Source organism: Oncorhynchus keta, chromosome 17 (assembly GCF_023373465.1).
Source record: "Oncorhynchus keta strain PuntledgeMale-10-30-2019 chromosome 17, Oket_V2, whole genome shotgun sequence".
Classification (NCBI taxonomy): domain Eukaryota; kingdom Metazoa; phylum Chordata; class Actinopteri; order Salmoniformes; family Salmonidae; genus Oncorhynchus; species Oncorhynchus keta.
This window is the reverse complement of record NC_068437.1, coordinates 49219588-49242419: the sequence shown is the minus strand read 5'-3', so window position 1 is coordinate 49242419 and position 22832 is coordinate 49219588. Positions and strand designations below refer to the sequence as shown.

General features: G+C 42.9%; 1 protein-coding gene across 1 annotated transcript in view; it reads right to left on the bottom strand.

Moving 5' to 3' along the window:
• LOC118397886 (anoctamin-1-like) overlaps window positions 1-20188 on the bottom strand; it is a 121407-nt gene extending 101219 nt beyond the window's left edge. Inside the window, exons 1-2 of the mRNA XM_052466320.1 lie at window positions 20002-20188; window positions 4657-4841 (exon numbers count right to left, since the gene is read on the bottom strand). Of these exons, the coding sequence (XP_052322280.1) occupies window positions 4657-4764 (108 nt within the window). The 5' untranslated portion in view covers window positions 4765-4841; window positions 20002-20188. The remainder of the gene's footprint in view (window positions 1-4656; window positions 4842-20001) is intronic.
• Between the last annotated feature and the right edge of the window lie 2644 nt (window positions 20189-22832).

Genomic DNA, 22832 nt, shown 5'->3' with positions numbered 1-22832 from the left:
CCATGGGATCTTTAGTGACCACAGAGAGTCAGGACACCCGTTTAATGTCTCATCCAAAAGACAGCACCCTACACAGGGCAATGTCCCCAATGCCCTGGGGCATTGGGATATTTTTTAGACCAGAGGAAAGGGTGCCTCCTACTGGCCCTCCAACACCACAGCATCTGGTCACCCATCCATGGACTGGCCAGGACCAACCCTACTTTGCGTCGGAAGCGAGCCAGCAGTGGGAGGCAGGGTGTTATGCTGCTGGCAATGACCCAAGTGCTGTATACAGCTAGGAAAGTCCTTACAGCTAGCCTAGGACATTACTGTATACAGCTAGCCTATGACATTACTGTATACAGCTATCATAGGACATCAAATCAAATCAAATCAAATCAAATTTATTTATATAGCCCTTCGTACATCAGCTAATATCTCAAAGTGCTGTACAGAAACCCAGCCTAAAACCCCAAACAGCAAACAATGCAGGTATAAAAGCATAATATGATTACTATATTTTTGCTGGTAAGGTAACTGATGACCATTTTTTTGTAATCCGATTACATGTAGCATGTAATCAGTTACTCAAAAAAGTGTTAAACAAATCAAAATATATTTTATATTTCAGATTCTTCAAAATTGCCACCTTTTGCCTTGATGACAACTTTGCACACTCTTGGCATTCTCTCAACCAGTCACCTGGAATGCACTTAAATTAACAGGTGTGCCTTGTCCACAGTTAGTTTGTGTAATTTCTTTGGTTCTTAATGCGTTTGAGCCAATCAGTTGTGTTGTGACAAGGTGGGGGTGGGGGGTGTATGCAGAAGATTTGGGAAAAGACCAAGAACAGTTAAAATAAGCAAATAAGTCCATCATTACTTTAAGACATGAAGGTCAGTGAATGCAGAACATTTCAAGAACTTGAAGTTTATTCAAGTGCAGTTGCAAAAACCATCAAGCGCTATGATGAAACTGGCTCTCATGAGGACCGCCACAGGAAAGGAAGATCCAGAGTTGCCTCTGCTGCAGCAGATAAGTTAATCAGAGCTACCAGCCTCAGATATTGCAGCCCAAATAAATGCTTCAAAGAGTAACCCTCAACATCAACTGTTCAGAAGTGACTAAGTAAATCAGGCCTTCATGGTGGAATTTCTGTAAAGAAACCACTACCAAAGGACACTAAGAAGAGACTTGCTTGGACCAAGAAACACAAGCAATGGACATTAGACCGGTGAATATCTGTCCACATTTTTATATCTGTCCACATTTTTGGTTCAATTATTCACATAAGGAAGCGACGCAGAGGAAGAAGAGCCGGATGCCTCGTCCAGATCCGCAGAAGGCGAGTAGAAAGCTGCCATTACCGTCAATATTACTCGCCAACGTGCAATCATTAGACAATAAATTAGAAGGGGTACAATCACAAATATCCTACCAAAACTGTAATATCCTATGTTTCACAGAATCGTGGCTGAATGACGACATGGATATTCAGCTAGCGGGATACACGCTGCACCGGCAGGATAGAACAGCACACTCCGGTAAGACGAGGGAGGGCGGTCTGTGCAAATTTGTAAACAACAGCTGGTGCACGAAATCTAAGTAAGTCTCTAGATTTTCCTCGCTTGAAGTAGAGTATATTGTGATAAATTGCAGGCCACACTACTTGCCCAGAGAGTTCTCAGCTATACTTTTTGTGGCTGTTTATTTACCACCACAATCAGATGCGGGCACTAAGACCGCACTCAGTCAGCTGTATAAGGACATAAGCAAACAGGAAACCACTCACCCAGAGGCGGCACTCCTAGTGGCCGGAGACTTTAATGGAGGGAAATTTAAACCAGTTCTATCAACATGTTAAATGTGCAACCAAAGGGAAACAAATTCTAGATCAACTGTACTCCAAACACAGAGACGCATACAAAGCTCTCCCTCGCACTCCATTTGGTAAATACGACCACAACTCTATCCTCCTGATTCCTGCTTACAAGCAAAAATTAAAGCAGGAAGCACCAGTGACTTGGTCTATAAAAAAATGGTCAGATGAAGCAGATGCTAAACTACAGGACTGTTTTGCTATCACAGACTGGAACATCTTCCGTGATTCTTCCGATGGCATTGAGGAATACACCACATCAGTCACTGGCTTTATCAATAAGTGCATTGAGGACATCGTTCCCACAGTGACCGCACATACCCCAACCAGAAACCATGGATTACAGGCAACATTCGCACTGAGCTAAAGGGTAGAGCTGCCGCTTTCAGGGTGCCGGACTCTAACCTGGAAGCTTATAAGAAATCCCTCTATGACCTGCGACGAACCATCAAACAGGCAAAGCGGCAATACAGGGCTAAGATTGAATCATACTACACCAGTTCCGATGCTCGTCGGATGTGGCATTGCTTGCAAACTATTACAGACTACAAAGGGAAGCGCAGCCGCAAGCTGCCCAGTGACACGAGCCTACCAGAGGAGCTAAATCACTTCTATGCTCGCTTCGAGGAAAGCAACACTGAGGCATGCATGAGAGCATCAGCTGTTCTGGACGACTGAGTAAGACGTTTAAACAGGTCAACATACACAAGGCTGCGGGGCAAGACGGATTACCAGGACGTGTGCTCCGGGCATGTGCTGACCAACTGGCAGGTGTCTTCACTGTTCATTTTCAACATGTCCCTGATTGAGTCTGTAATACCAACATGCTTCAAGCAGACCACAATAGTCCCTGTGCCCAAGAACACAAAGGCAAACTGCCTAAATGACTAAAGATCCGTAGCACTCACGTCTGTAGCCATGAAGTGCTTTGAAAGGCTGGTAATGGCTCACATCAACACCATTATCCCAGGAACCCTAGACCCACTCCAATTTCATTACCGCCCCAAACAGATCCACAGATGATGCAATCTCTATTGCACTCCACACTGCCCTTTCCCACCTGGACAAAAGGAACACCTATGTGAAAATGCTATTAATTGACTACAGCTCAGCGTTCAACACCATAGTACCCTCAAAGCTCATCACTAAACTAAGGAACCTGGGACTAAACACCTCTCTCTGCAATTGGATCATGGACTTCCTGACGGGTCGCCCGCAGGTGGTGAGGGTAGGTAGCAACACATCTGCCACGCTGATCCTCAACACTGAAGCTCCCTAGGGGTGCGTGCTCAGTCCCCACCTGTTCTCCCTGTTTACCCACGACTGCATGGCCAGGCACGAGTCCAACACCATCATTAAGTTTGCAGATGACACAACAGTGCCTGATCACCGACAGCGACGAGACAGCCTATAGGGAAGAGGTCCGATACCTGGCCGGGTGGTGCCAGAATAACAACCTATCCCTCAAAGTAACCAAGACTAAGGAGGTGATTGTGGACGACAGGAAAAGGAGCACCGAGCACGTCCCCATTCTCATCGACAGGGCTGTAGTGGAGCAGGTTGAGAGTTTCAAATTCCTTGGTGTCCACATCAACAACAAACTTGAATGGTCCAAACACACCAAGACAGTCGTGAAGAGGGCACGACAAAGCCTATTCCCCCTCAGGAAACTAAAAAGATTTGGCATGGGTCCTGAGATCCTCAAAAGGTTCTACAGCTACAACATCCTTCTACAACTGCAACATTCTACAGCTGCAGCATCCTAACCGGTTGCATCACTGCCTGGTATAGGTACAAACCTGACTCAGTTACACCTGCTCTGTCAGGAGGAATTCACCCAACTTATTGTGGAAGCTTGTGGAAGGCTACCCGAAACGTTTGACCCAGGTTAAACAATTTAAAGGCAATACTAATTGAGTGTATGTAAACTTCTGACCCACTGGGAATGTGATGAAATAAATAAAAGCTTAAATAAATAATTATTTCTACTATTATTCTGACATTTCACATTCTTAAAATAAAGAACCTGGGTCAAACGTTTCGGGTAGCCTTCCACAAGCTTTCACAATAAGTTGGGTGAATTTTGGCCAATTCCTCCTGACAGAGCTGGTGTAACTGAGTCAGGTTTGTAGGCTTCCTTGCTTTGACACACTTTTTCAGTTCTACCCACACATTTTCTATAGGATTCAGGTCAGGACTTTGTGATGGCCACTCCAATACCTTGACTTTGCTGTCTTTAAGCCATTTTGCCACAACTTTGGAAGTATGCTTGGGGTCATTGTCCATTTGGAAGACCCATTTCCGTCCAATATTTAACTTTCTGACTGATTTTTTATTTATTTTGTCTTGAGATGTTGCTTATATATCTACATAATTTTCCGTTCAACTGACGACTCAAGTCAGCCTGCAGGCACCCAGGCCGCCACAAGGACCAATTGTGCACCGCCCTATGGTACTCCCAGTCCCAGCAGGTAATGACACAGCCTGGGATCAAACCCCAGGCAATAGTGACGCAAGACTGCAAATGCAGTGCATTAGACCGCTGCGCCACTCAGAAGTCCAACCATACTTATGGTTGTCCTAGGAATCAAACCCACTATGCTGACGTTGCCACTGCCAGCACCATGCTCTACCAACTACAGAGGACCCCCGAGGGTATTTACCACTGTCAACACTGGTTTCACTGTGCTGCTACGTTCATTCCAAAAATAACATGCTTTGCATACTGCTACAGTTTGATATGTGCTATGGACTTTAAATTGTCAGTTGCTGAAAACTAAAGATGACCGACTTACTATGGAATCCGGCTGAACATAGCCTATATCCTCGATGCCCTTGATATTGATGATATCCACCACTTTCTCTTTGCCAGGGACGGGGGTGGACCTCTCATTCCTATCCATGGCTTCTCCAGACTGCTGACCAGGCTCTTTGAGAGGGTCTTCTGATGGATCTGGGTCGTGGGTCAGGTGGGCTCTACCTGGGGAGACAAACAGTAAGGTACACCTTTCAAGTCTTAACACATCCATTCTGCGTTGGTTAAAAAGTACCGTAGATGATGAAAAAGCTATTCCGTAGGCTACCTGCCGTTTGTATATTGTCCTATAAAATACAGTGCCTTGCAAAAGTATTCATCCCCCTTGACGGTTTTCCTTTTTTGTTGAATTCAACCTGTCATTTAAATTGATTTTTATGTGGATTTCATGTAACGGACATACACAAAATATTCCAAATTGGTGAAGTGAAATGAAAAAATAACTTGTTTCAAAAAATTCAACAAAAAAAAAACGGAAAAGTGTTGCATGCATATGTATTCACCCCTTTTGCTATGAAGCCCCTAAATAAGATCTGGTGCAACCAATTACCTTCAGAAGTCCCATAATGAGTTAAATAAAGTCCACTTGTGTGTAATCTAAGTGTCACATGATCCGTCACATAGTCTCCGTATATATACACCTGTTCTGATAGGCCCCAGAGTCTGCAACAACAAAAAGCAACAGGCACCACCAAGCAAGGGACACCATGAAGACCAAGGAGCTCTACAAACAGGTCAGGGACAAAGTTGTGGAGAAGTATAGATCAGGTTTGGGTTATAAAAAAATATCAGAAACTTTGTACGTCCCACAGAGCATCATTAAATCCATTATTAAATAAATGGAAAGAATATGGTACAACAATAAACCTGCCAAGAGAGGGCCGCCCACCAAAACTCACAGACCAGGCAAGGAGGGCATTAATCAGAGAGGCAACAAAGAGACAAAAGATAACCCTGAAGGAGCTGCAAAGCTCCACGGCGGAGATTGGAGTATCTGTCCATAGGACCACTTTAATCCGTACACTACACAGAGCTGGGCTTTACGGAAGAGTGGACAGAAAAAAGCCATTGCTTAAAGAAAAAAATAAGCAAACACATTTTGTGTTCACCAAAAGGCATGTGGGGGACGCCCCAAATACATGGAAGAAGGTACTCTGGTCAGATAAGACTAAAATGTAGCTTTTTGGCCATCAAGGAAAATGCTATGTCTGGTGCAAACCCAACACCTCTCATCACCCCGAGAACACAGTGAAGCATGGTGGTGGCAGAATCATGCTCTGGGGATGTTTTTCATCGGCAGGGACTTTGAAACCGTTCAGAATTGAAGGAATGATGGATGATGCTAAATACAGGGAATCTCTTGAGGGAAACCTGTTTCAGTATTCCAGAGATTTGAGACTGGGACGGAGGCTCACCTTCCGGCAGGACAATGACACTAAGCATACTGCTAAAGAAACACTCGAGTGGTTTAAGGGGAGACATTTAAATGTCTTGGAATGGCCTAGTCAAAGCCCAGACCACAATCCAATTGAGAATCTGTGGTATGACTTAAAGATTGCTGTACACCAGCGGAACCCATCCAACTTCAAGGAGTTGTTTCAGTTTTGCTTTGAAGAATGGGCAAAAATCCCAGTGCCTAGATGTGCCAAGCTTATAGAGACATACCCCAAGAGACTTGCAGCTGTAATTGCTGCAAAAGGTGGCTCTACAAAGTATCGACTTTGGTGGGGGTGAATAGTTATGCACACTCAAGTTCTGTTTTTTGACTGATTTCTTGTTTGTTTCACAATAAAACATATTTTGCATCTTCAAAGTGTTGTGTTAATCAACCTACACAAACCCTCTAAATGATCTATTTTAATTCCAGGTTGTAAGGCTACAAAATATGAAAAATGCCAAGGGGGTTAATACTTCGCAAGCCACTGTATATGAAAATATTAAATAATTAATATTTACAATTTACAATCACAGAAATTTACATCGTGATGATTTTATTAAGGGTCACCTAATTTATTACTGTGTGAGGGAGTCAGAGAATACCTTTATTCAACATATCACATAAATAATTTAGTACATTAATGTGCATGAATATCAAATAATTATATACTGGCAAAGTAATATAAATGAACATATTTTGGAAAACCATCTTCATCTTCAAGAAAGGCCTTTGATCCCCCTTTACACTTGTGTAATCCACATCTAATAACAGAATGTTTAAAAGTGTTGCGTTTGTTTTCCATGGTCATCCAACTAAAGCTTCTAAAAGCAATATTTATATCTGTGAAATCATCACTCTTGATCTTCCTGTTAGCTGCCCAGGCATGCCTGGGTCTGAGGGAGATGACATTTGAGAGTTTGCAACTGAGCGTTGTTTATTTTTTAGACATACTGCATGTGAATTGCTCCTTGGACTCTGTTGAACCTAACCCGGATGGTGCTTGTCCTCCACTCAAAGGAAAAATGTGCGTGCATCTTCACTAACATAAGCTACTGTCCAGCTGGTCTCCATCTAGTCCCTGACTATCTCTGACTCTGGGCTCACTTCTGTGCAACTTGAATTCCCTGTTAGCTTTAAAACATCGGGCTTCCATCCAGTTGTGTGTTTGTCAGTTTAAATAAGCAGACCCAAGTATTAGGAGTCTCCGTGGGAATCATTGGTAAAAAAAAAAGAAGATAAGTGAAGTGGAGAAGAAAAAAGAAAGAAATGGACTTCCTCTTGTTCTAATATTAGAATGGTGTCTGTGGAATTTGGACACAATTTGGACACACTACACTTCAATTAATATCAAGTTGCCCGTCAATATATCTACAGAGGATACTACAAAACTGTCTATAGGTCAATATATCAATATAAACTCAAATGGCGCTGGAGAAGAAGGCAGACATTTTACCTGACCCCAACCTGAAAATAACTGACTGAAAATAACTTCTGGACTTCAGGACTGCGATTACTCACCAAAGACTGGCAGAATCCTTTTTTTCATCTAACGAGTCTGACGAGCCCGATGCTTTCTCGGGAGCAGGCCCAGATCTACATGATTTGCGTGAAGATGAGGCAGAGAAAAAAGGGGCCTCCTTCTGAGAATTTGTAGGCAATCGAATAAACCCCCACTTCCTTCCATTCTGCAAGAAAATGTGCAATCTTTGGACAATAAAATAGATGACCTACGCGGAAGATTAAACTACCAACGGGATATTCAAAACTGTAATATCTTATGCTTCACAGAGTCGTGGCTGAACTACGACACTATCAACAGACAGCTGGCTGGTTATACGCTGCATCGGCAGGATAGAACAGTGGCGTCTGGTAAGACAAGGGGCTGCAGACTATGTATTTTTGTAAATAACAGCTGGTGCACGATATCTAAGGAAGTATTGAGCTATTGTTCGCCTGAGGTAGAGTATCTCATGATAAGCTGTAGACCATAACTATCTACCTAGAGAGTTTTCATCTGTATTTGTCGTAGCTGTTTACGTACCACCACAGTCAAAGGCTGGCACTAAGACAGCATTGAATGAGCTGTATTTTGCCATAAGCAAACAAGAAAACACTCAACCAGAGGCGGCACTCCTAGTAGCCGGAGACTTTAATGCAGGGAAACTATAACCAAATTTCTATAAGCATGTTAAATGTGCAACCAGAGGAAAAAAACTCTGGACCACCTTTACTCCGCACACAGAGAAGTATACAAAGCTCTCCCTCATCCTCCATTTGGCAAGTCTGACCATAATTCTATCCTCCTGATTCCTGCTTACAAGAAAAAATTAAAGCAGGAAGCACCAGTGACGAGATCAATAAAAAGCGGTCAGATGAAACCGATGCTAAGCTACAGGACTGTTTTGCTAGCACAGACTGAATATGTTCCGGGATTCCTCCGATGGCATTGGAGTACACCACATCGGTCATTGGCTTCATCAATAAGTGCATCGATGACGTCGTCCCCACAGTGACCGTACATACATAGCCCAACCAAAAGCCATGGATTACAGGCAACGTCCGCACTGAGCTAAAGGCTAGAGCTGCCGCTTTCAAGGAGCGGAACTCTAATCCAGAAGCTTGTAAAAAAATCCCGATATGCCCTCCAATGAACCATCAAACAGGCAAAGCGTACAGGACTAAGATCTAAGATCGACTAAGATCGAATCGACTGAGATTGAATCGTACTACACCATCTCTGATGTTCGTCGGATGTGGCAGGGTTTCTAAACCATTACAGACTACAAAGGGAAGCAAAGCCGAGTGCTGCCCAGTGACACGAGCCTACCAGACGAGATAAACTACTTCTATGCTCGCTTCGAGGCAAATAACACTGAAACATGCATGAGAGCACCAGCTGTTCCGGAATATTGTGTGAACACGCTCTCCACAGCCGATGTGAGTAAGACCTTTAAGCAGGTCAACATTCACAAGGCCACAGGGTCAGACGGATTACCAGGACGTGTACTGCGAGCTTGCGCTGACCAACTGGCAAGTGTCTTTACTGACATTTTCAACCTCTCCCTGTCCGAGTCTATAATACCAACATGGTTCAAGCAGACCACCATAGTGTCTGTTCCCAAGAACACTAAGGTAACCTGCCTAAATTACTACCGACCCGTAGCACGTCCGTAGCCATGAAGTTCTTTGAAAGGCTGGTCATGGCTCACATCAACACCATTATCCCAGAAACCCTGGACCCACTCCAATTTACATACCGCCCCAACAAATCCACAGATGATGCAATCTCTATTGCACTCCACACTGCCCTTTCCCACTCCACACTGCCCTTTCCCACCTGGTAAAAAGGAACACCTATGTGAGAATGCAATTCATTGACTACAGCACAGCATTCAACACCATAGTGCCCTCAAAGCTCATCAATATGCTTCGGAACCTGGGACTAAACACCTCCCTCTGCAACTGGATCCCAGACTTCCTGACGGGCCACCCCCAAGTGGTAAGGGTAGGTAACAACACATCTGCCAAGCTGATCCTCAACACAGGGGCCCCTCAGGGGCCTGTCTTTGCCTGCCCCTGTGCTACAATAAACACTGTTACTTCGACAGTCTGCATCTGGTTCTTACCTTGATTCCTGATATCGAGAGAATCCTGACTGGTTGCATCACTCCCTGGTATGGCAACTGCTTGGCCTCCGACTCCAAGGCACAGAGGATAGTGCGAATGGCCCAGTACATCACAGGGGCCAAGCTTCTTGCCATCCAGGACCTCTATACCAGGCGGTGTCAGAAGAAGGCCCTAAATATTGTCAAAGACTCCAGCCACCCTAGTCATAGACTGTTCTCTCTGCTCTCGCATGGCAAGCGGTACCGGAGCGCCAAGTCTAGGTCTAAGCCTTAAGACTCCTGAACACCTAATCAAATGGCTACCCAGACTATTTGTATTGCCCCCCTCATCTAACTGGTGCTCCTGCCATTGACTCTGTACCGGTACCCCCATGTATATAGTCTCTTTATTGTTATTTTCATTACTTGTATTTTTTTAAACTGCATTGTTGGTTAGCGGCTCGTAAGTAAACATTTCACTGTAAGGTCTACACCTATTGTATTCGGCACATGTGACTAATACAATTGGATTTGATATATCTACAGAGGATACTACAAAACTGTCTATAGGTCAACATATACACAGGTACCAGTAAACTGTCTATAGGTCAGTATATCAACATAGGATACTACAAAACTGTCTATAGGTCAATATATATATATAAAGGACACCACTAAACTGTTGCATATAAGAGAAACCAAAGTAGTGTAAATTCACGATAAATGTTCAATCACCTAATGAAAATAAAATACATGTAATATTGAATTTATAAATCAGTATAAAGGAGAGAAAAAAATGATAAATATAATGGGTCCACAAAAATACACACACACACACACACACACACACACATGCCTAAATATAGTCCATTTTGGTGTTGTTTTGACAATGTAATTATGTTATAGGTTATCAATCAAATATTCAATATGATTTCACATAGACAAAAGACTACATTGACAAATATTTTTAGTATTAAAATGAGTAAATTCATTGTCATCATTAACTCTTACTATTTATTTTGTTGTTGTGCCTGGTCTCATTCTCATCCATTCTGTGCTTCCTGAACTCTGAATCTACTCAACTCTAAAGTAAAGTTCTAAAACTCACACCAGTTTTCTTGTTTTACCTGTTTTGAAAAAGTTTGACACTAACTTACTCAGAGGGAGAGAAAAAAGGATGGAAATAAATAAAACAAGGTTTTTAAAAAATGCTTTAAACCCAAAACATGCTTATTCAGCAGAAATCAGTATTACACTCAAAAGAGGTGCACTGTTAGATCTTCCAGACCAGACCCGATGGGACTCCAATTAGAACTACCTTGCAAAGTCAACAGACCACAACACTCTTTGTGGACGGAGTCTGGTCTTTCCTCCCACAACCCAAATTGTAATCCCACAGCAAACTCAGTCCTAGTCATAGTGATTCACTAGCTACTGGATAAGTCTCTATAAGAGATATAGGAACAGTTGGGGGGGCAGGGTAGCCTAGTGGTTAGAGCGTTGGACTAGTTGGACTAGCAACCGGAAGGTTGCGAGTTCAAACCCCCGAGCTGTCGTTCTGCCCCTGAACAGGCAGTTAACCCACTGTTCCCAGGCCGTCATTGAAAATAAGAATGTGTTCATAACTGACTTGCCTGGTTAAATAAAGGTAAAATAAAAAAATAAATCAAATGAAAATTACATCGGACTAGGGATGATGTTTCAGTGGCCCTTAGGGTCATCAAATATGTGTGATGGTCAGATATAGTGTACTGTTAACCTCTATCCAGTACAGTCAGAATCTGATAGATCACCACACAACACCTTGTCATATCACTGCTCCTTGTCCTATCACTACACCAGTGTCTTTATTCTGTCTGTACCTTGTCCTATCACTGCACATTGTCCTATCACCACACCTTGTCCTATCACTGAACCTTGTCCTGTCACTGAACCTTGTCCTATCACCGAACCTTGTCCTATCTCTGCAACTTGTCCTGACACTGAACCTTGTCCTATCACTTAACCTTGTCCTATCTCTGCACCTTGTCCTATCACTTAACCTTGTCCTGTCACTGAACCTTGTCCTATCACTGAACCTTGTCCTATCACTGAACTGCATTTACACTATGGACATCACTGTACCTGTATATGCTGTATTTGTCATGGCAGCATCCCTTCCTCTTCATGTATCAATATTTCCCCTCTGTAAATTGGACATCATCACTGTAAATCAGCTTTACTTCAGAGTTTTACGTTTTCTGTATTTATATAGTATATGCTGTATGTTGACTATGTTGACCTTGTGTCTTTATTCTGTCTGTACATTGACTATTGCTGGCAGCACTTATTCACTAAGTATAATTCCAGGTATGTGAAAATGTACTTGGTGAATAAAGTGATTCTGAGCCTGGTTCCTCTCTAGGTTTCTTCCTTCTAGGAAGCACAATATTTGGGGTCTAGGTTACTTGTAAAAGCACTTTGTGACAACTGCTGATGGAAAAAGGGTATTATAAATTTGATTCATTGACTCGATGGGACTGCATATAGGTCATAGGACAACCTTGCAAGTGAATGTGACCCCAATGTGTTGACACTGTGTTGACTTTATACATCCCAAAAAGCATCTACCACATGATGGCCCCCAGGGCAGAGAGTGGAAGAGTGGTGTAGCAGTGAGTCCTTCTAGGAACCCAGATCAAATGACATTGCAGATTTCAGGGGCCCTACAGGTAAAGTAGTATGTGATGTGCGTAAACACCTAGTAATTCCATAGCAGATATTGACTTAAGGAATCTGACTGAACTTACACAGTGTAACCATATCAAATTGTTTCAAATGCACATTGACAGCACATGCATGTAGGACCCAGACCTAATGACACTTCAGATTTCAGGGTGCCCTTGAGCTTTAGAAAATGTCTAATGTGTGAGCAAATACATTATTAGCCGAACTGCACAGTGATTATTAAAGTAACTGTCCAGTGTTTCAATATTTCTATGAAATTTTACCTATAATTACTTACAATATGGGTGAAATAGTTTTCCTTTACACAGTTTTAAAAAGCAGTTTTTTTCTGTGTTGGAATGGTGTGGGCGTGCCCCAACAACATATTAATGTGAGTAAATTGATGATTTGCCAGCTCATCCTCTGCAGGAGTATGACATCATCGCCTATGAGGAAATAGCAAGAATTGTGGAAACTGTATGTTTAAGGTACAACTTTTTGGTGTTTTAGAAAAAAAATTTTTTTGCCAATTTATGCTTTATCCACAAATACAGGTATTCAGTAGGATGAGTCAGCAACATTATTTAGGTATGAATTAACAGAATATTAACTTTTAAAATTGAGCTTTTCTAAGGACAGTTACATTAAGACAGCGTTCCCAAACCAAGGGTCACAAGCCCATGTGGGGTCGTCTTATTCCGGCGCCGACAGAGATGGCCGCCTCGCTTCGCGTTCCTAGGACACTATGCAGTTTTTTGTTTTTTTACGTGTTATTTCTTACATTAGTACCCCAGGTCATCTTAGGTTTCATTACATACAGTCGAGAAGAAATACTGAATATAAGATCAGCGTCAACTCACCATCAGTACGACCAAGAATATGATTTTCGCGACGCGGATCCTGTGTTCTGCTTTTCAAACAGGACAACGGAATGGATCCCATGCGGCGACCCAAAAAAATGACTCCGTAAAAGAGGGAAACGAGGCGGTCTTCTGGTCAGACTCCGGAGATGGGCACATCGTGCACCACTCCCTAGCATTCTTCTCGCCAATGTCCAGTCTCTTGACAACAAGGTTGATGAAAGGGTAGCATTCCAGAGGGACATCAGAGACTGTAACGTTCTTTGCTTCACGGAAACATGGCTCACTGGAGAGACGCTATCGGCGGCGGTGCAGCCAGCGGGTTTCTCCACGCATCGCGCCGACAGAAACAAACATCTTTCTGGTAAGAAGAGGGGACGGGGGCGTATGCCTTATGGCTAACGAGACATGGTGTGATGAAAGAAACATACAGGAACTCAAATCCTTCTGTACACCTGATTTAGAATTCCTCACCACATGTCGACCACATTATCTACCAAGAGAATTCTCTTCGATTATAATCGCAGCCGTATATATCCCCCCCCCAAGCAGACACATTGATGGCTCTGAACGAACTTTATTTGACTCTTTACAAACTGGAATCCATTTATCCGGAGGCTGCATTCATTGTAGCTGGGGATTTTAACAAGGCTAATCTGAAAACAAGACTCCCTAAATTTTATCAGCATATCGATTGCGCAACCAGGGGTGGAAAAACCTTGGATCATTGTTACTCTAACTTCCGCGACGCATATAAGGCCCTGCCCCGCCCCCCTTTCGGAAAAGCTGACCACGACTCCATTTTGTTGATCCCTGCCTACAGACAGAAACTAAAAAAAGAAGCTCCCACGCTGAGGTCTGTCCAACGCTGGTCTGACCAAGCTGACTCCACACTCCAAGACTGCTTCCATCACGTGGACTGGGATATGTTTCGTATTGCGTCAGATAACAACATTAACGAATACGCTCATTCGGTGTGTGAGTTCATTAGAACGTGCGTTGAAGATGTCGTGCCCATAGCAACGATTAAAACATTCCCTAACCAGAAACCGTGGATTGATGGCAGCATTCGCGTGAAACTGAAAGCGCGAACCACTGCTTTTAATCAGGGCAAGGTGACTGGTAACATGACCGAATACAAACAGTGCAGCTATTCCCTCCGCAAGGCTATCAAACAAGCTAAGAGTCAGTACAGAGACAAAGTAGAATCTCAATTCAACGGCTCAGACACAAGAGGCATGTGGCAGGGTCTACAGTCAATCACGGACTACAAGAAGAAAACCAGCCCAGTCACGAACCAGGATGTCTTGCTCCCAGGCAGACTAAATAACTTTTTTGCCCGCTTTGAGGACAATACAGTGCCACTGACACGGCCTGCAAAGAAAACATGCGGTCTCTCCTTCACTGCAGCCGAGGTGAGTAAGACATTTAAACGTGTTAACCCTCGCAAGACTGCAGGCCCAGACAGCATCCCCAGCCGCGCCCTCAGAGCATGCGCAGACCAGCTGGCCGGTGTGTTTACGGACATATTCAATCAATCCCTATACCAGTCTGCTGTTCCCACATGCTTCAAGAGGGCCACCATTGTTCCTGTTCCCAAGAAAGCTAAGGTAACTGAGCTAAACGACTACCGCCCCGTAGCACCCACTTCCGTCATCATGAAGTGCTTTGAGAGACTAGTCAAGGACCATATCACCTCCACCCTACCTGACACCCTAGACCCACTCCAATTTGCTTACCGCCCAAATAGGTCCACAGACGATGCAATCTCAACCACACTGCACACTGCCCTAACCCATCTGGACAAGAGGAATACCTATGTGAGAATGCTGTTCATCGACTACAGCTCGGCATTCAACACCATAGTACCCTCCAAGCTCGTCATCAAGCTCGAGACCCTGGGTCTCGACCCCGCCCTGTGCAACTGGGTACTGGACTTCCTGACGGGCCGAGCCCCCAGGTGGTGAGGGTAGGCAACAACATCTCCACCCCGCTGATCCTCAACACTGGGGCCCCACAAGGGTGTGTTCTGAGCCCTCTCCTGTAATCCCTGTTCACCCATGACTGCGTGGCCACGCACGCCTCCAACTCAATCATCAAGTTTGCGGACGACACAACAGTGGTAGGCTTGATTACCAACAACGACGAGACGGCCTACAGTGAGGAGGTGAGGGCCCTCGGAGTGTGGTGTCAGGAAAATAACCTCACACTCAACGTCAACAAAACTAAGGAGATGATTGTGGACTTCAGGAAACAGCAGAGGGAACACACCCCTATCCACATCGATGGAACAGTAGTGGAGAGGGTAGCAAGTTTTAAGTTCCTCGGCATACACATCACAGACAAACTGAATTGGTCCACTCACACAGACAGCATCGTGAAGAAGGCGCAACAGCGCCTCTTCAACCTCAGGAGGCTGAAGAAATTCGACTTGTCACCAAAAGCACTCACAAACTTCTACAGATGCACAATCGAGAGCATCCTGGCGGGCTGTATCACCGCCTGGTACGGCAACTGCTCCGCCCACAACCGTAAGGCTCTCCAGAGGGTAGTGAGGTCTGCACAACGCATCACCGGGGGCAAACTACCTGCCCTCCAGGACACCTACACCACCCGATGTTACAGGAAGGCCATAAAGATCATCAAGGACAACAACCACCCGAGCCACTGCCTGTTCACCCCGCTATCATCCAGAAGGCGAGGTCAGTACAGGTGCATCAAAGCTGGGACTGAGAGACTGAAAAACAGCTTCTATCTCAAGGCCATCAGACTGTTAAACAGCCACCACTAACATTGAGTGGCTGCTGCCAACACACTGACTCAACTCCAGCCACTTTAATAATGGGAATTGATGGGAAATGATCTAAAATATATCACTAGCCACTTTAAACAATGCTACATTATATAATGTTACTTACCCTACATTATTAATCTCATATGCATTCGTATATACTGTACTCTATATCATCTACTGCTTCCTTATGTAATACATGTATCACTAGCCACTTTAACTATGCCACTTTGTTTACATACTCATCTCATATGTATATACTGTACTCGATACCATCTACTGTATCTTGCCTATGCTGCTCTGTACCATCACGCATTCATATATCTTTATGTACATATTCTTTATCCCCTTACACTGTGTATAAGACAGTAGTTTTGGAATTGTTAGTTAGATTACTTGTTGGTTATTACTGCATTGTCGGAACTAGAAGCACAAGCATTTCGCTACACTCGCATTAACATCTGCTGACCATGTGTATGTGACAAATACAATTTGATTTGATTTGATTTGATATGAAAATGGGGTTGTCGGATAATTACCAAAATCTGGAAAAAATATAAATATACATACAAAAAAAAATATATATATATTATAATATAGTCGTTGTATCAAAATCATTGTAATGTGGTTAACCTTAAAATTCTAAATTCAAATGATTTCAATCTACAATATACAATTCAACCAGAGCCCCTTAGATCATGGAAAAAGTCTGCACTTGAGCATTACACTTGAATCCTCCCCACCGTGAATGGTTCGGTCCGCTACGCCTTGAAACCACACAGACTATTGCAGAGACTTTGATTTTACCGGACGCAATTGATATGGTGAAAATAATGTGTGGGGAGGCAGAGGCACAGAAACACAGATCAATAGCTTTGTCAGATAACACTGTTAAACGAATCATTTATGCTATTGCTAGCAATCAAAACGAAACTCTTAACTGCTGAACGATTCAAAAACTCCCCAGTGTATGCTCTCCAAATTGACATTAATGTGAGGACAGAGATGCCCATGCACTGCATGTTGTTCTCTATACATGTCGGGGGATGCTATTCACGAGGACATATTTTTCTGTCTCACGATTCCCGAGCATGCAACTGCACATGGGTCTGTTCAGTGTGCTGCGTGGCCATATTGGCCAAAAACAGTTTCCATGGGATTGAATGGTGGGTTTTTGCACAGATGGGGCTCCATCTATGGCGGGACGGAGCGCGGGCATATGCACTCTAGTTATGAATGTCTCCCTCTCTCATATAGACGCATTGTATGTTACACCGAGAGCATAGTCCTCAAAAGAGCTGAACAAAGAAGTCAGAGATATGCTGCAGCAGGTAACTTTGATTGTAAACTACATGAAACCACATCCACTGCGCGCCCGCCTGTTCGGAAAACTATGTGAAGACACGGGATTAGAGCATGACAGTGTTCTATTTCACACGGAGAATTGGTGATTATCGAGGAGTGTTGGAAAGATTTTTCACATTGAGAGAGGAACTGCTGTCATTCACAATGGATGTAAAAATTAGACTTGGTTGACTTTCTGTGTGATGAAAAAAATATATGTTTGTAACAGAAAACAGCATCTGTAAGTGTCCCATACGAATGATGACTGATAACCTTCAAGATTTGGAAGAGCACATTGGGAACGAGGTCCCAATCCGTTTGACTGTGCCCCTGGTTCAATCGAAATGCCTGTAAGTGAAATCGAACAGCTGAGCGAGCCGTCATGTGACAGAATGCATTCACTGGTCACTACCGAGGGGCTTTGGTTCCTGACTCAACTGGAATAATAATACCGCCAAACTCTGAGCATTAATGCAGCGTTCAAAACAACTGGGAACTCGTACATCTCCGACTTCAGTGCGTTCAAGACAACTGGGAACTCTTTTTTTATTTTTACGGTCAACCAACTCGGAATTCCAAACTCAGGAAATCGGGCCTCTTTCTAGAGCTTCCGACTTTCCGAACTGAACATCACGGACGTCATGATTTGACCTCGTATTTTTCCGAGTTCCCAGTTGTCTTTAAAGAACCATCAGTGCTCTCTTCTGTATTAAAACCAAATATCGATACAGGTTGGATGTGACAGCAGAGATTAAGTGCGCACAGTCGACCACGTCAGAGAACCTCAGACTCTCGACATGCATCAAGCACACCCATCTCATTAGTGGTGGTGAGATAAGACACATTATGTCAAACTAATTTGCAATTGACGTTCATAACCCCACATTAAAAGTATGTGATGGGAAGTTGAGAAGACAATCATAAATACTGTTAGAATGTTTTTCAATTGACTGCCATAGCCCCAAATAAAAAAGTTAATTACATAATTATATTCACATGGTGGGCATCGCAAGAATTTTCAGATATCAAAATGGGGTCGTGGGCCAAACATGTTTGGAAACGCATGCATTAACAATAATAATTAGTGCCAAACCAAACCAAAATGCTATCAAACAACAGTTCACATGTCATGAGATAAACCCAATACATTTATCAGTTACAAGTTACACAAGTCTCACACTTACATGGTGGATAGCCTCGGCTTACATTAACAACTCGATAGACCGAACACACAACGCATGCAGCATTGACAAAATGACCTTCTGACAGCCTTGCAAAGTGCACACAGACCTGACTGACAAAGACAGGCTAGGATTCCACCACAGGGAAAACTCTTCTCTCGGTCCTGGATTAGTATACATGACACCCTAGAATCAGAATGGGTTCCCCTCCTCAAGCTCGGCTATCATCACTAAATCATATCCGACAATAGGAAAGGTAAACTGGACGTGGTGGTCACTCTGCTATCAGGCATAGCTTCGGACAGAAACAATGCGCTCGGAGTCAGTCAGTGTAATTTAGGACTGACCTTTGTAGCTCCCTATTTTAAACTGTCAACGGATAGCTTAATGTTTGTCTATCAAATAATATACTCACATTTTGTACAGTTGCACTGTAACGGAAAACTGTATATTATACGGTAATTTGGGAGTATTAATAACAGTAAAATACTGTTTTACTGCAGAATACTGTCATTTATGGTGCATTGTGGGGAAATGGTGAGGCCAGGGAAAGAATCCTGTCTCTCAAATGGGACTGTAATTCCATCCCATAAAATACAGTACCTATCTTTGGAACACCAAAAACCTTTTGACCCCTAATGTGTGCATGTTATTGTTGTTTCTGGCTTATTACCATTTTTTTGAGGTGTGCCTCGTAAGATGCTGTAATATACTGTAATGAGTAAACCTTGTAATTACAGTATAATAGTCAATTTAACGGTATTGTAGTGTGTGTCATTACATAAGTACTTGCTTCGATATCGTATTTATATTACAGTAGGTGTACTGTAATATGAAATACAGAATTATAATTGCCACCGAGCTGCCTGCAAACTTAAACTACCGTCTAATTCACTTTAACAATTTGTCTAGCCTACTTTCATGTCTGTACAGTACAACAAAACTTTCTCGCTCAGACTCAAAACTATAACATTATCAGCAGCTCTCTCTGTTTGAATTGCCTCTCACCTTGCCGAGTCCAACCAGTCTACATCACTGCAGCCTGTAAACATGCTCTCTTTACAGTTTAAGTTAAAGAAGCAAGAAACAAAGTCAAGAACTAGTTCACAGCATTTTATATCAGAATCCTAATTTAAAACGTATATTTATTCACAAAACCTTCGAGAAAGAGATACACATCTCGTGTAATGTTTTACATCGTTATTAAGCATGCATATTAAAAGGTGTTATGGTCCTGCAAGAGGGATTGAGATGGCATGTATCATTTTGAAATATTCATTTAAACATACAAAATAAAAGTTTACTGTGAAAAGGCTAGTCATTGTTTCAACATCCCCACCGAACCACAGCCACGTCAACTGAACAACATAATATAGATATGTGTCAGCCACTTTTTTTACCTGCAATTGATGAAATAGTGTAAGGATGTCCTGTCAAACCGGCTGATACTGTTTACAGGTAATTTAAATCCATAACGACTAAGCAGTCAGCCTCTCGTTGTTCGGAGGACAGTCAGCGCACTGCGCTCTTGTCAACCAATTGCACAAGCGCACGAGCCCTCCTTCCTCGAGTCGCGCAGAAAGTTGTCAGGCAGAGGTATGCATGAACATCTACGTCTGAGGCAGTCCCTGCGCGGTTGACGTCTCAGTCCTATTTCTAATGGTGTAGAACCAATTTAATTAAGGTACCAAACAAGCCCAACTCAATAATTACATTTTGCCAATATATTTACGCAGGCTATCTGGGTTTTGATCCATATGCAAGAGACATCCTACTTCACTTTGATTGTGTAGGCGGGAATTATTCTCTGTTCTACAAATAACGCAACTAACAATGATAGCCTAACCAATCCACTTAATAGCTAGGTACTCCACCATGTAAAATGTAAAAAGGTGCACTGCAAGCAAATATGAGCAGTGCCTGTGGTTTTTAGATATAAAATATATCTTAATCTGTAGTAGACATTGTGCAACCTACAAGACATACTACAACCCTCACATTTGGCTTTGATACCTCAACCATTGTTGTGATAGGATCAACTACTTGCAATAAGACTTTTAGTTAGGCATAATGATAACAATCAGATGGTAGCCTAATCATCATATGCTATGGCTTTAAGGTTGTCCTGTTTGGAGAGAATCTCGCTTGTTTACTGCTTGACACTAGTTACTATGCGAGATCACATCAAATGCTAAGCCAGAGCTTTTCTTTACCTGACCAGGTAAGACTCTACCTGAGTATTTGAGTTGTTGTTGAACTCGCATGACTTCAAGCTGAAAAATAAGGGAGATTTCCTCCCAAAAATGTAATCCAAATGTGAATGAAGCACAAGACATTATAGGCTTAAGATTTGGCCAACATTCTTACAATTAAATGCCAATTGAATAATCAGATTTGCCATCACATACGCAGTTCAAGCAGACAAACAAACTCAAGTCACAAGTAAAATCAAATCAAATCACATTTTATTTGTCACATGCTTAGTAAACAACAGGTGTAGACTAACAGTGAAATGCTTCCTTACAGGTCCTTTTCAAACAATGCAGAATTGAAGATAAATATAAAACAAATTATAATTAAAATAGAAATAGTGACATAAGAAATAAATACACATTAAATAATTAATAACAAAATCAAGTAAAAAATAACATGGCTATATACAGGGACTACCAGTATCGAGTCAATGTGCAAGGTTACGAGGTAATTGCGGTAGCTATGTACTGTAGCTATTCCTTTTATCCAGGTGGGTGAGGGCAGTGTGGAGTGCAACAGAGATTGTGTCATCTGTGTATCTGTTGGGGCGGTAGGCAAATTGGCGTAGGTCCAGGGTGTCTGGGATGATGGTGTTGATGTGAGCCATGACCAGCCTTTCAAAGCCCTTCATGGCTACCGATGTAAGTGCTACGGGGTGATAGTCATTTAGGCAGGCAGGCTACCTTGGCATTCTTGGGCACGGGGACTATGGTGGTCTGCTTGAAACAAGTTGATATTAAAGATAGGTTCAGGGATAGCTTGAAAATGTTATTGATGACACTTGCCAGCGAGTCAGCGCAAGCTCTCAGTACGCGTCCTAGTATTCTGTCTGGCCCCGAGACTTTGCAAATGTTAACCTGTTTAAAGGTGTTACTCACATTGGCTATGGAGAGCGAGATCACACAGTCATCCGGAACAGCTGGTGCTCTCATGCATGGTTCAGTGTTGCTTGCCTCAAAGCGAACATAGAAGGCATTTATCTTGGATGTCATAAGGTGAATGCACCAATTTGTAAGTCGCTCTGGATAAGAGCGTCTGCTAAATGACTTAAATGTAAATGTAAATGTAATCTTATCTGGTAGGCTGGGCATCTTGCGGTTGGGTTTCCCTTTGTAATCCGTGATAGTTTGCAAGCAATGCCACATCCATCAAGCGTCAGAGCCGGTGTGGTAGGATTCCATCTTAGTCCGGTATTGACGCTTTGCCTGTTTGATGTCTCATCGGAGGTCATAGTGGGATTTCTTATAAGCATCCAGATGGGTGTAGGGTTCCTTGAAAGTGGTTGCTCTAGCCTTTAGCTCAGTACAGATGTTGCCTATGGCAACATGGCTTCTGGTTGGAGTATGTACGTACGGTCACTTAGGGGACAACTTTGTCGATGAACTTATTAATGAAGTTGGTGACTGATGTTGTAAACTCCTCAATGTTATCAGCTGAATCCCAGAACGTATTCCAAGTGAGCCATTAGAACAAGAACTCAGTGGCCATGCCACTTCAATATTATTAAAGACCATCCTGGATCTTTCATTCTTGAGAGTGAAACAAACCCATTGTTTTTTTGTTCTTTGGTGCAATATTAAATAAGTGGTAATCAAATCAAGAGCCTAAGAAAGATTTTGAATTTAAAGCATTTCATTCCATTACAGAAAACTTTTTGTGTTGGTTGTGCCAGCCAGCCAGCCAGCCAGCCAGCCAGCCAGCACAATAGTCTGCTGTGCTACTGTAGATAACATCACCTGGAGCAGACCTGGGTTCAAGTACTATTTAGAATCTTTCAAATTTGAGGGTTTTCTTTAGCATACCTGGAATGGCAGGTGGGTGGGGTTTGCATTTTTGGGATCTTTTGGGACTTCTCTATTGGTCCCATAGAGAAGGTAAGCTCAGTTAGGAACAGCTAAAGTTTTTAAAATGATTTCAAATAGCATTTAAACCCAAGTCTGTTCTGGATACAAACAGACAGCAGAGGATTTCAGAAATG